General features: G+C 39.0%; 1 protein-coding gene across 1 annotated transcript in view; it reads right to left on the reverse strand.

Moving 5' to 3' along the window:
- Window positions 1-15,942, reverse strand: part of LOC128636299 (astacin-like metalloendopeptidase) — a 107,641-nt gene that overhangs the window by 41,440 nt on the left and 50,259 nt on the right. The window contains exon 9 of the mRNA XM_053689330.1: window positions 9,351-9,466. Within this exon, the coding sequence (XP_053545305.1) occupies window positions 9,351-9,466 (116 nt within the window). The remainder of the gene's footprint in view (window positions 1-9,350; window positions 9,467-15,942) is intronic.

Consider the following 15,942-nt stretch of genomic DNA (forward strand, 5'->3'; position numbering starts at 1 on the left):
AATCTGCAGCAACTGCGTGATGCTATCATGTCAATATGGACCAAAATCTCTGAGAAATGTTTCCAACACCTTGTTGAATCTATGCCATGAAAAATGAAGGCAGTTCTAAAGGAAAAAGGGGGTCCAACCCGGTACTAAAAAGGTGTACCAAATAAGATGACCAGTGAGTGTGTATATATACAGATATATTTATTTATTTATTTATTTATTTATTTTTATATATATATATATATATATATATATATATATATATATATATATATATATATATATATATATATATATATATGTGTGTGTGTGTGTGTGTGTGTAAATATGTGTACACATGTGTTTATAAGTATTTCTATGTGTATATGTATAAACACACACACACACTTATACATCTATATATATACAGTATATGCCTTTCCATTCATACACCCTGTGATATACCATATACCTTTTAACCCTTATAAAATATTTTGTTTATTATTTATATGAATAATGTTTATTAGAGTATATATGAGTGTAACACTTTATTTTAATTTATTTATGTTGTGTTTAATTCAACTTTTATTTTAGCCATAACCCTTTCAGTAATGTCTTCAATTGTGCAAACTTAATGTGTGCTAATTATCAGCAAGATTACAAGTTTTGTGGTATGATGGGGTACGGCTATACTGCTGAAAAATTGGCCATTGTGTGTGGAATAGCAGGTCTCCCATATTACAAGTTGCGGCGGTATAGCTATAACGCAAGCGTTTTAGCCTGTAATGCAACGATCCATTCCGCATGGTATTACAGGTTGTGCGGTCCGGTTAAAATACTTGCGTTATAGCCTATACTGCCCTGATCCATACTGTGATCTGAGACCAGTAGTTATGTATTTTGCAAAACAAAAATGTTTCACAAAACTCATAACTAAAATGTTACAAAGTACACTAACACCCACAAATTACCTATAACCCCTAAACCGCCACCCTCCCACATCGCAAATGCTATATTAAACTTATTAACCCCTAATTTGCCGCCCACCCACATAGCCAACACTAAATAAACCTGTTAACCCCTATACCACCGGCCCCCCCACATTGCTACTACTATAATAAACCTATTAACCCCTTAACCGCTGGCCTCCCACATCGCAACTACTATAATATTACAATAATATTGGTGTTTGTGCTTGAGAACACCACTTGTAATCTAGCCCAAAATGTTTTATTAATACAAATTTTGTGAGTTTTGAATTAAGGGATCCCAGTAGTGGTAACCAATACAGTACAGTGCTAAATTTATACATTCTTGGATGACATAGCCCTTCCCTGAGTTTAAAAGAGGAGTATGATGATTTATAGGATAGAGATTTAGTTTAAAGGGACAGTCTACTCCAAAAATGTTATTGTTTAAACAGATAGATAATCCCTTTATTTACCATTTCCCAGTTTTGCATAACCAACACTGTTATATTAATATACTTAGGTTTGGTGGTTAATAAATTTAATATAGTGTCGGTGACATTGGGGGCGGCAGATTAGGGGTTAATAAATGTAGGTAGGTGGCGGCAGTGTAGGGGACGGCAGATTAGGGTTTAATAAGTATAATGTAGGTGGCGGCGGTGTAGGGGGCGGCAGATTAGGGGTTAATAAGTATAATGTAGGTGGCTCTGGGAGCGGCGGTTTAGGGGTTAATACGTTTATTTAGTTGCGGCAGGGTCCGGGAGTGGCAGTTTAGGGGTTAAACACTTTATTTAGTTGCGGTGGGGTGCGGGAGAGGCGGTTTAGGGGTTAAACACTTTATTTAGTTGCGACGGAGTCCGTGAGTGGTAGTTTAGGGGTTTATTACATTTATTAGAGTTGCAGTGGGCTCCGGGAGCGGCGGTATAGGGGGTAAACAGTATAGTATAGTGTGGGTGTTTAGTGACAGGGTACCAAGAAAGCTGTAAAAAAGCCGAATAGCAGCGAGATCGATGACTGTTAGTTAACAACAGTCCACTGCACATCGCACCGTATTTGGTGCGTGGCTTTTTGACAGCTTTTTTGATAATTATGGAGAATGTATTTAGGTCCGTGGCAGCGATGTTAGGTGATCTTTGGCGAGCGTATTGGTGTCGTTGAATGCAAGAAAGTCGACGCTTTGATAAATAGATGCCATTGTCTATATTTTTAAACAATAAAAATTCTGGTGTAGACTGTCACTTTAAACAAAATGGAACAGAATAACATGTGACTTTTTAATTTGCCGTTAGCCTCTCTATTCTACACATGAATATATAATTTATTGATTGTGGCATTAGGAGTTTTGCTTTGCAAATTCAGTATGACATCATTGATAGCTCTATCTCTAGTCAAACTATGAGGCCGATTTACCAACAGTCGGACGGACATTATCCGCTATGGCTCACCGGAAACAGCAGTTAAGACCGCTGCTCCTTAACTAGTCCGGCGCCTCTGAGGCGGCGGACAGCAATCAACCCGATTGGATACGATTGGGTTGATTGACACCCCCTGCTAGCGGCCGATTGACCGAGAATCTGCAGGGGGCAGAATTGCACAAGCAGTTCACCAGAACTGCTCCGCTCTCTGCATTCAACGATGTCGGGTGGACGTGATCCGCTACAGCGGATCATGTATGTCCGACTGTTGATAAATCGGCCCCTAGATGTTCATGTGGTTTTCATGCAACAATACAAACATTTGTAAGTTTATTACACTAATATATAGGGTCATATTTATACAAGTTCCCATAACCTGTCCTCCTGCTCTGAGGCGGCAGACAGAAATCGACAGAAATCCACCCGATCGAATACGATCAGGTTGATTGACACCCCCTGCTAGCAGCTGATTGGCCCTGCATCTGCAGGGGGCGGCAAATCCTTTTGGTGTTCACATGAAGTCCTATGTTTTCTATGAGATTGTAATTTACTTCCATATGGGCATATTACTGGTTATGGGGTATTTTTTACTTTTCTTTTTGAATAAGCATAAAGATATGCTCCTGGCTTGAGCTTTATGTGCGTGGGTTGTGGGAAAATATGGGTGCATTTACGAAGCAGATCTTTTAAAATCCAGCTGATCCTTCTCTGTTTTTAAGTAAGTATTTCAAAACCAGATGCTCTACTGAGGTCAAAACATTTTTGAAAACTTTTCTCTTAAAGGGACAGTCAAAACAATTTTTTTTATTGTTTAAAAATAGATAACGCCTTTACTACCCATTCCCCAGCTTTGCACAACCAACATTGTTATATTAATATACTTTATAACAATTAAACCTCTACATTTCTACCCGTTTTTAAATGCCACTAAAGACAGCCTTTTATCACATGCTTTTTTATTTGCTTTTCACAACAGAATACTGCTAGTTCATGTCTGCCATATAGATAACATTGTGCTCACGCCGTGTTGTTGTGCACAACACAGTACTAATTGGCTAAAATGCAAGCCAAAAGTCATGTGATCAGGGGGTTGTCAGAAAATGCTTAGATACAAGGTAATAAATGAGGTAAAATGTATATTTATATAACCATGTTTTCTGTGCAAAGCTGGGGAATGGGTAATAAAGGGATTATCTATCTTTTTTAAACAATAGCAATAGTGACTGTCCCTTTAACCTTCTACTCTTTCACTTAACGATGTTGTAGCTGGTTCTGACAGCTTTCTTTCTTACTTGGAGGAGATTATTAAAAACCTAATTTAAAAAAATAAAGGGATAGTAAGGTCAAGATTAAAATATGCAACACAACAGAAGTGAGTACACCCCTGGGCAATATCAGTTAAATATCAAATTATTCAAAATTGTATCACCGCTCAATAATTGTTTTATTTCTAAGTTGACAAGTAGAGAATTTCCTATTAACCCCTTAATGACCGGACCATTTTTCAATTTTCTTACCCTTAATGACAATGGCTATTTTTACATTTCTGCAGTGTTAGTGTTTAGCTGTAAATTTCCTCTTACTCATTTACTGTACCCACACATATTATATACCGTTTTTCTCGCCATTAAATGGACTTTCTAAAGATACCTTTACTTTCATCATATCTTATATTTTACTAAAAAATTTTTGTATAAAATATGAGGAAAAAATTTAAAAAAAAAACACTTTTTCTAACTTTGACCCCCAAAATCTGTTACACATCTACAATCACCAAAAAACACCCATGCTAAATAGTTTCTAAATTTTGTCCTAAGTTTAGAAATACCCAATGTTTACATGTTCTTTGCTTTTTTTGCAAGTTATAGGGCAATAAATACAAGTAGCACTTTGCTATTTCCAAACCACTTTTTGTCAAAATTAGCGCTAGTTACATTGGAACCCTGAGATCTGTCAGGAATCTCTGAATATCCCTTGACATGTATATATTTTGTTTTAGAAGACAACCCAAAGTATTGATCTAGGCCCATTTTGGTATATTTCATGCCACCATTTCACCGCCAAATGCGATAAAAAAAAAAAAAGTTCACTTTTTCACAAATTTTGTCACAAACTTTAGGTTTCCCACTGAAATTATTTACAAACAGCTTCTTCAATTATGGCACAAATGGTTGTAAATGCTTCTCTGGGATCCCCTTTTTTCAGAAATAACAGACTTATATGGCTTTGGGGTTGCTTTTTGGTAATTAGAAGGCCGCTAAATTCCGCTGCGCACCACACGTGTTTTATGCCCAGGAGTGAAGGGGTTAATTAGGGAGCTTGTAGTGAGCTTGTAGGTTTAATTTTAGCTTTAGTGTAGTGTAGTAGACAACCCCAAGTATTGATCTAGGCCCATTTTGGTATATTTTATGCCACCATTTCACCGCCAAATGCGAGCAAATAAAAAAAAAACTTTACATTTTTCACAATTTTAGGTTTCTCACTGAAATTATTTACAAACAGCTTGTGCTATTATGGCAGAAATTGTTGTAAAAGCTTCTCTGGGATCCCCTTTGTTCAGAAATAGCAGACTTATATGGCTTTGGCGTTGCTTTTTGGTAATTAGAAGGCCGCTAAATGCTGCTGCGCACCACACGTGAATTATGCCCAGCAGTGAAGGGGTTAAATTAGGTAGCTTGTAGGGAGCTTGCAGGGTTAATTTTAGAGATCAGCCTCCCACCTGACACATCTCACCCCCTGATCCCTCCCAAACAGCTCTCTTCCCTCCCCCACCCCACAATTGTTCCCGCCATCTTAAGTACTGGCAGAAAGTCTGCCAGTACTAAATAAAAGAGTTTTTTTTTTTTTTAATAAAAATAATAAAATATTTTAGCTGTGATGGACCCCTGCCTTAGCCCCAACCTCCCTGATCACCCCTCCAGCTCTCTAACCCTCTCCCCTACCTAATTACCGCCATCTTGGGTACTGGCAGCTGTCTGCCACTACCCAGTTTGGCCCCAAAAACCAAAGTTTTTATTTTATTTTTAACTTTACAACTCTTTCTGTAGTGTAGCAGCCCCCCCACAATACCCCCACCCCCTCCCCCTCCCAGATCCTTACTTTTTTCTCCAACATTGGTGTCAGTATGGCTAATTGGCGCGCGTGCACGCGCCCCCGTGCACGTGCACACACACGCGCTCCCACCCGGACAACGGCAACATCGCTACCGGTGCAGAGAGGGCCACAGAGTGGCTCTCTCTGCATCGGAGGCTTGTAAAGGGGTATTGCAGGATGCCTCCATATCGAGGCATCACTGCAATACCCTCAGAGCTGCTGGAAGCGATTGCGATTGCTTCCAGCACTCTGTTAGACAACTGACGTACCAGGTACGTCTATTGTCATTAACTGTTAGTTTTTGCATGACGTACCTGGTACGTCAGTTGTCATTAAGGGGTTAAAGGGACACTCAATTAAAATTAAACTTTCATTATTCAGGCAGAGTATGACATTTTAAACAACTTTCCAATTTACTTCCATTAACAAAATGTGCACAGTCTTTTTATATTTAAACTTTTTGAGTCACCAGCTCCTACTGAGCATGTGCAAGAATAAGTGTGTATGCATTTGTGAATGGCTGATGGCTGTCACATGGTACGTGTATGCATTTGTGATTGGCTGATGGCTGTCACATGGTACAGGGGGAGTGGAAAAATACATAACAAAATTGTCAGAAAAAAAATCTACTACTCATTTGAAGTTCAGACTAAGTGCTATTGCATTGTCTTGTTATCTTGCATTTGTTGATTATGCAAATCTACTGTGTTGACTGGTCTTTTAATCAAAAACAAATACTTTAGAAAGATTATATTGAAATTACAGGCCCCAAAGTAGAAACTTAATGCAACAAAAGTGAATTCACCTGTGGTCACTGACACACAAGTTAGATCACTGAAACAAAATTAAGTACACCTATGATTTCCAATTAGCGCTGCAGAATCTGTTGGCGCTCTACAAATAACTGATAATAATAATAGCCTAATTCCATGAGCATAGTTACCAGAGCAGTCTAATTTTTTGACCAATGGGCTGTGTCTATCTGCAACTTTGCATCATGTCTCCGATTGGAAGAGAATGGCCAGACAAATTGAAACATCTGATTGTGAGACTTCACAAAGATGGAAAAGGATACAGGAAGATTGGTGACCAACTAAAAATCAGTTAAAATGCAGTTGCAGCAGTAATCAGGAGGTATAGATCGATACACAGCGCCAAAAAGCAGAGCCGCAGTGGTTGTCCTACTAAAATGACGCCACGGACAGTGCGCTACTTGCACAATCTAGCTCTGAAAAACAGGCAAGTGCTTCAGATTTGCATCAAGGCAAGTGCTTCAGATTTGCATCAAGGCAAGTGCTTCAGATTTGCATCAAGGCAAGTGCTTCAGATTTGCATCAAGGCAAGTGCTTCAGATTTGCATCAAGGCAAGTGCTTCAGATTTGGCTCAGGGATTATCGATAGAAATTGGAGTTTCTGTGACAACTCAGACAGTGCTAAGGACATTGCATAATGTCAACTTCTATGGACAGCATCCAAGGAAAAAACCCTTTCTTGCTCTTCGGCACAAAACTGCAAGATTAAACTTTGCAAAACAACATGAAAAGCCTGATGGATACTGGGAGCACATTATTTGGTAAGATGGCGAAGACCGAGATACAAGTTTTCGGCTCAGATGGGGTGCAGCATGTTTGGTGTGAACCTGGTAAGGATTATTACAGTGAATGCATAGTCCCAACAGTGAATCATTGAGGTGGGAGTGTGACAATATGGGGCTGCATAACTGCAAAAGGTGTTGGGAAGATGACATTTATAGATGGCACCATAAATGCCTGCAATACACCAAAATACTGGCTGACAAGATGACTCCAGTCTCCAGAAGTTTGCCAGAGGACGAATATTCCAGCATGATAGCGATCCAAAGCACACTGCCAAATTCACAAAGGAGTTTCTAGAGGAGAAACAAGTGAAAAATGTGACCTGGCCAAGTATGTCACCTGACTTGAATCCAGTAGAAAACCTTTGGGGTATTTTAAAGAGAATGGTAGAGCAGCACAATACCTCCAGCAAAGAGCAGCTGAAAAAAATTAACTCTGAAGAAGCGCAGAACATCTCTCCAGAAATGTGTACGACACTGGTTTCCTCTATGCCAAGGAGGATTGAGTCTGTCATCAAAAATAAAGGTGGACATGCAAAGTATTGAAAAAAATAACAGATTTGAATCTCAGTAATGAAAGGTGCACTGACTTTTGTTGCATTGATTTCCTGCTTTGGGCTGATATTTTTAATATAGTAAATCTAAACTGTTAGTTTTTCATTTTACCTAAGAGCAAATACCCTACTGTAAAACTGCAGTTACTGTTACTTTGACATTTAAGTGATATTACACTGGGGTGGACTCACTTCTGTTGTATACTGTTCCTCCATTAGCAAAAATGCTTCTAGTAAAAGATATTACAGTTTTGCATTCACACTTATGCTGCGAGGGCCTGTGCACCAGCATTCAAGTCCATAGAGCTGAAGATAGTGCGTATTGCTTCTGTGAGGACTTCATTTGTGTCATACAAAGCCACCACGGACTCTCTGAGAAGATGTATAAAAACTGGTGCACAGGCCCTAACAGTATATGTGCATATGCCCAGAAAAACAGTAATAACCTTTATTAAAATCATTTTTGCTATTGGGAGTATACTGCGAAATTGTTTATATTTGACACTGAAATGCACCCATGCACTTTTTAATTTTCACTTTTCTATCCCATTAAAGGGACACTCAAAATTAGACTTTCATGATTCAGATAGAGCAGCACTTTTAAACAATTTTCCAATTTACTTCCATTAACCACATGCACACAGGCTTTTTATATTTACACTTTATGAGTCACCAGCTCCTACTGAGCATGTGCAAGAATTTACAGATTATATGTATATGCATTTATGGTTGCAGGATGGCTGTCACATGTTACAGGACGAGAAATGCTTGTGCAATGATAATATAATACTCTGTCGGCATTTATCGATGTACGGCGACAATGATCCGCTACAACAGTGGATCATTTCCTCCCGCACATTGATAAATCGGCCCCTAAGTGCTATTGCATTGTCTTTTTTTCATGCATTTGTTGATTATGCAAATATATTATATTTACTGGTCTTTTAATTAAAAAAAGGCAGAGAGGAAATCTCACAAATGATTTGGGGGTTTATTTTAGCATTAAATTGTAATGTATATGTTTCACCTTGACATCCAAAAATGTTTGCATAGCTAGATAAGCAAGATAAAACAGTTCTCAAGCTAAGTACTGATGGGACTTCTTAGATAATCTTGCAAGAGCAGAAAGCGTAAGATCATCAGACCCTTATAACTGACTTAACCCTTAAAGGGACAGTTTACTCAAAAATGTTCTCCCCTTTAATTTGTTCCCAATGATCCACTTTACCTGCTGGAGTGTATTAAATTGTTTACAAGTAGCTCCTTTACCCTTATATTGGCATTTGAAATTGTTAATTTAGCATGTGATATCCCCACCTATTCTGAAAGTTTGTGGCCGCGCGTACCAGCTATAGATAAGCTTTGTAAACACAGCAAGCAGAAGAAATTACACTCCCAGTGTGATAAAGCAGAGATAAGGTAATAAAATGTTGATTTTCCATTGTTCTCTCAAAGTATTGGTGATTGTTTTAAAGACAGATATAAGATAAAGAAGCAGGTATATGTGCACAATGTGATACAGTAATGAGATCGGATTATACCTACAAGCTCAACCCATTTTATTAGGTTGTGGCTTCAAAACACAAAATCAGAGCTTTAATATACAGAAATAAACCTTAAAAAGCTAATTGTCATACATTTTTTACTCTGCAGTTGGTAAAAAAAGCAATTGTAAACACATTAAGGGAAAAACTATTTTACAGTATACTGTCCCTTTAACTTAATATCTATTTTGTGATAATACCGACCTTTCCCTCACCTTCTCTGCAGAAGTCCGAATCAGCCACACACAGACAGATTTATTTGCTGAAGCCACATCATTGTACCCAGAACTTAAAGATCCAGAAGATTCAGTTAGCAGAGTGCTGCATGTATCTGGAAATAAGCTCACACATGCAGAGAAACTCATTAGTCTAATGCTTTGGTTCCCAATTCTTGCTTTTTGCTATGGGAATTTATGATATGCTTTATAAATCAAGTGTCACCCCTATTTATCGTTTAAATAACTGCAATACCCCAATGACTATTATTAGTTGTAATCTGAAAGAATGATATTAAAAAATAAACATATTTTGAGATAAAAACAAAAGTATTTATAGGAAATATTTGGAAATATTTGTCATGAGCCTTTGAAAATAATTACACACCAGGGGGCCGATGTATCATTGTTTGTCCGACATGATACGCTGTAGTGTATTATGTCCGACAGACATAGCTGAATGCCGACAATGTTGGCATTTAAAATTGTACAAGGAGTTCTGGTGAACTGCTTGTGCAATGCCACCCCCTGCAGATTCGCGGCCAATTACTAGCAGGGGGTGTCAATAAACCCGATCATATAGGAACGGGTGGATTGCAGACCACAGCCTCAGAGGCAGTGGACCAGTTATGGAGCAGCGATCTTAAGACCACTCCTTTATAACTGCTGTTTCCGGTGAGCCTGAAGGCTTGCACGAAAACAGGGCCATCAGGGGCCATTCGGCCCTTTGATAAATCGGCCCCCAGGTATCCAGGTTTCCTGGTTGAGAATGATTAGTATAAATAGTTTTTGTATTAATATTATTATTATTATTATTATTAATAATAATAATAATAATAATGTATTTGTAATAAACAGATATCTACTGTTATAGGTACATTAAACGGACATGATGCCAAAATGTTGAAGCACTTGAAAGTGATGCACCACAGCTGTAAAAAGCAGACTAGAAAATATCACCTGAACATCTCTGGTAAAAAAGGAAGATATTTTACCTCAGATTTCATAAGTATTCACACCCCTGTAAAGAGACTTTAAGCAGCTAGTCAAGATGCTTGTCCCAGGACTTGCAAGAGAGTGTGCATCTGGCATGTGCAGGCACAGTCATGTTATTTTCCTATTCAGTTTAAGTAAGTTCTAAGAAATCTCATGAGATCACAGCAAAGAAAAAGCATTACCTCATCACTGCTGATGCTGATTGGCTATTGCTTGTTTTGTTTTGTTTTTCAACTTGCAGCTGGACAGAAGCTGAAGTATAACTGTTTACACAGCATTTTACATAGAGATGCACAGGTGATATTATCTTGTCAAGCTGCTGGGACAAAATACAGCGTTGGAGGACTGGAATCTCATTATTGAGGAAAGTGATATTTGCGCTCCACTGTTGGTGGTGCGTTGGTATCACAAGTTTTCAGCAATTGTGCTCATGAGAGCGCACTTCCATAGGCTGCTATGGGAGCCTCGTTCTGATGCTGTCAGAGACAGCATCAGAACTTCTGCGCCAGTGAAGGGGGTAAGTGATGGTAGCAAATATATATGTATATGCTGATATACTGTACATATATATATATATATTTATGTGTTAATATGGGTATATACACATATTAACACATAAATATTTATGTATATAAGCATATTCATCTATATTTACTGGGAACACACAGTTCCCCATAATCCACAACACCCCACTCCCACCAACTTTAACCTCAAAATACAGCCTAGTGCAGTAATTTTATGCCACTATCTTTATTTTTTAATAAACTACACTAGACAGTATTTTGGGGCATATATATAAAATTAACCAGAGATTTGATCTCTGGTACATTTTATAAGTGCTAATTGCTACCGCGAGCTCGCGGTAGCAATTACCAGCCACTTGTAATAGCTGATTAATTTGCCCGTGTATGGGTGCATGATAATTTAGCGCTTCACTTGTAAGTTACTCATATTAATATAAAGCTAGTTATATGTAGAGGCAAAACCAGTAAAATTGCCTCTGAGTTGTAACCTTCCACCTGACAAAGAGGCCATTTATATATTGCTTACTAAGATATTTAAAGAGAGCATCCAATCTGTACTATTTATAGCAGGGGCAGAAATATTGGGGGTGCAAGAGGGGCAGTGGCACCGGGGCGTGAGTGCTGGGGGGCCATCAAGCAGTGCAGCAAGAGGATTGCGTGTATAACATGCAAGAAAAATAAAAAACGTGACTCACCTAGTGATGTGGCCACCTAGAGGCAAATATGAAGCACTGCAGGCAAGACACAGAGGTACAGCCTGAATGTTGCATTTGAGGTAAGCATACTGGGTCATGGGGGCAGGGTGGTATCTGACCCTTAGACCACCATTCTTTGTGGAACAGTTGCTGGGGGGTGGAGTTATTGGAGTGTGCCACTTCCAGCTGCAGAGTCTCCCCGTCTCTCACCAGATTTCTGCCAGAGATCTCTCTGTTTTCCCCTCACCTCCTGCTCCAGCGTGGAAGCTGTGTGCTGTGATAGAGACAGCTACAGCGCTGGAGTAATTTAGTAGCTTAATTTTTACTGTAGGTAAGGGTGCTGTCTCTATCTTAGAAACAGCTTATACATATTTTATTTTCCCTTTCTTTCAGTTTTTGTTTTTTGTGTGCAACCTAGCTCTCCAAACTGATTAAGACTGGTGGCAATGGTGTGTATATATATATATATATATATATATATATATATAGCACTGAAGTTTTTTATGGTAAAGCTCTCCCTTCTTATGATTTCTCTGTTATACCTTTCATAACTTTATATATATATATATATATATATATATATATATATATATATATATATATATATATATATACAGTATATATATATATATATAAAAATATATATATATACACACATATTTATGTACATATTGTATATGACTATATACATGTATATCTGTGTTAATATGTGTATATACACATATTAACGCATAAATATATATGTATATAAGCATATACATATTTATAGGGAACACACAGTCCCCATAGACCTCTATCTTAAGGCACTTTTCAGTGTAATTTTTCTCTAACACCTCACACCTGCCAACTTTAACCCCTTTAAACTGCTTTGTGCAGATTTTTATTTAAAAAAATGCTTTTTTTTTTTTTTTTTTTTTATATAAAATCTATAATACCCTCTATTTTGAGGGTATGTGGGACACTTTTAGAAAATTAACCAGAGATCTGATCTCTGGTTAATTTTCTGAGCACTTATTGCTACCGCGAGCTTGCGCGTAATGGTTGCTTATTTATTGCGTGCCTGCAAAGGGGGAAACTTTGACTATTTGTGGGCACGTGATAAATTAGAGCTCCACTTGTAATTTAGCCCTTAGTGTACATCCCAAAACAGGTGATATGCTTTTATTGGGGGGGTGGAAAAGCTGTGTAAAGCTGTCTGAAGGAGCATCTGAGGTGTATAAAAAAGTAATAAGTGCTAAATAGATGACAGTGAATAATGATCATCTAGATTAGCATGACAGCCAAAAAACTAAATATCACATGGAAGGAAAATGGCACTGAGTTTGAAATTTGTCAGAAAAAAATAGACTACTCCTTTAAAATTCAAACTAAGCTCCTTTGCATTATCCTTTTTATTATGCACCTGTTGATTGTGCTATTCTACTGTTTTGTTTTTTTATTTATTTATTTTTATTATAATTTTTATTGAGGTAAACAAAAATATAACAGTACATAATAACCACTTACATGAGTCCTCAACCCATAAGGTCAGAATATAGTAGTATACAAAATGAGTCTTACAGCAAGCATTGCTAATAGCATTAATATGAGGCATAGATAATACAAAATATTTCAGTATTCTATTGTTGTAATGTAACCTATGTGGTTAGGAAGGGTAATAATCAAACCTCTTATTTTTAGCATAAATAGGCGCATATTGACCCTGTAATCATACTGGCATATGTAAATTATAACATATAGGGTCATATTTGACCCTTAAACTATATTTGCACTAATACATTAATATAATTCGTTAACATAGGAGCCCTATATACAAAACAAGCAAAAAGAATAGATTACATACATTATCTCAAGGGGGGGGGGGGGGGTGATATGGAAAGGGTCTGGAGGTAAATATACTGGGGTAGTGGGGCATTATGCATGGACTGCTGATCATTTACTGAAGATGCGGACTTAAGTGAGAGTCTCCAACTCTACATATATCTTGCTTAAACTAAATGTATTCAGTAAGTCTTAGCTGTACCTTAGCATCTATTCATCCCTTAACAAACAGCCTGGAAGAAAAATAAGTCACCAGGAGCCTGAGATTGAGACCTCTTCCAAATATATCATAGTCTTAATGGATCAGATAGGGTATTACTCAAATGTATAGGTTTCGGATATAGGGGTACTAGACACTGTGTCAGGAGCTTATAATTGCATATAGATCACACCTATAAACATATAGTGTAAATAAATGATGTTGCGTTCCTGTCCCCTCGGCCGCAGGGGGCACGTTGCTATGATCATGGAAAACAGTAATATTAAATGAGTCCTCAAATACAGTAGAAGGTAGTGTGGATAACTTGTAGGGGAAACTTAGTTGCTATCTAACTGAAATAAAAATTTAACAGCTCTACTGAGACCATATCAAAATGTTAAGCATAATAATCCCTTCTGAGCCACTACAAACCTTTTGCAAAGAATGCATAGTAATCAATAAAAATCCCATACCCAGGGTAACAGACTGCTCACTGAAGTCCATGAGCCTTTGTATAATAACATCCACAGAGAGATGTATAATTGTAACTGATCACTAATTGCAGCCAACTGAACATAACAAGCATGATAGGAGGTACACTTTGTCCACTATAAGGGAGGGAATACCTACAGTAGATATAAGAACAGGGAAAAACATTAAAGTATGAATGACCCTTATACCAGTCCACATGCAGTCACCAACGGTTTACCCAATTCCGACTTTCTCAGGCAGAAACCTGCATTCTGTTCTGATGAGAGAGTTCAGCTCATTGGACCAAGGTAGTTATAGTAAAATTTTATTGCAGGGCTGCGTATCAGTTACTTCAACTGCATTGGAACAAAACAGACAGTAGGATCAAAGGATCTTGGCTCAACTGTTTATGCGAGCGACCGGCGCTCTCCTCTGTGCAGGGCAGCCAAACAAATAAGTGGGGTGTCATGGTAGGGCAGCCAGGGCCCCTCGCTCCCAACCACACCCCAGCAGTCAGGGTGCTTAAACAATCATGAGGATCACTCTGTGTGCCGGATAAATAATCTACTTGGGCTACCCCCCGTGTCTCTGGATCAGCCGCTCTCCACGTGGTCAGGTTGTCCCACGGCATCTCATTGCATTCAGGCTCCCACTCCCGCTGCTCTGAGAGTAATGGCGCATCTGTAGGTAATTGCCAGCGATCCAGGGATTGGATCTCATTGGGTTTAGTAATCTTTTCCAAACGCTCAAGCTGCTGAATTAGCTCCACTTTAAAATCTGCAAAGAGAGTTTGTAATACTTGCTGGTCTGGATATCTTCCATGCTGAATAGCATTGAAAACCAGATAGAGTACCCCTAATAAGTCCTAGATATAGAACAAGGGCTTGGAACAGTGTTAGTATCTGCATACTTTTAAACCTTAAACAGGTACTGGGGAAGGGGTAGATGAAGGTCCAGGCCGCAGCAAGGCCTCCGTTGTGCACCTCCTCTATTATGGTCTGCTGGGCTGAATTGTCGTGGAAAAAAAATATATAGATCTGTTCCTCAAATGTTGAAATGAACAATACCACTCAGGGAAGCTGTAAATTATGTGTCGGTTAGGCAATAAACAGCAGATTTAATTGCACTAAATCACAGCCCATGTTGAAAGCAGCCATCTTGGTCGATGGTCAGACACGCCCCTCCTATTCTACTGTTTTTAATCATCATTTAACAATTTTTAAGCAGGACTCCAAATTATCGGGTAGGTTCAACAACAAAGCTGAAATCTGAATTATCAGTTTCCAGTCCCTTCCTTTTATACAAGTCAAAAGTAAATAATGAATTACTAAGTGTCACGGATACCAGACAGCTAAGGCTACCCCCCACCCCCTACAACCTCACCCCTGTTGTTTCTCAGTGATTTTGGGCTCCTCAGAGCAACCACAATCCCTGGAAGCTTTGGTTTGCTTGTCTTGTGAAAAGCTGGTGTATGACCAGGAAAACCCTCCTAGGCTGGCCGGGCCCCTGGAACTCCCAGTCAGCCGCCTCACCACGGACACCCGCCTTACCCTTCTCAGGCTGTCCGGGCTCCTGGAACTCCCGGTCAGCCACAGGACAGCAGGACACCAGCTGACTTTACCCCTGGTCGCTCCAGCAACCATGTGCCCCAGAGCTCCGCTCTTTTGGGGATTAGTAGCCCCTGGGGAGTACAGGTGGTGGGGAATTGCCGGAGGGGAGCTGCTTTGGGAACCATGGGTTTTGGACACCCCTACCGCCATGGCTTCAACGGGCTGTATCTCCGGTCCCCAATAACGATTCATGCCGCTTTTTGGACTGTGGCATCTGGGGACCGAGAGCTTTCAAGTGACGCCCTGGAGGTGCCGCCGCTCCCCCGGGATCACCCC

This window comes from Bombina bombina, chromosome 7, assembly GCF_027579735.1.
Source record: "Bombina bombina isolate aBomBom1 chromosome 7, aBomBom1.pri, whole genome shotgun sequence".
NCBI lineage: Eukaryota > Metazoa > Chordata > Amphibia > Anura > Bombinatoridae > Bombina > Bombina bombina.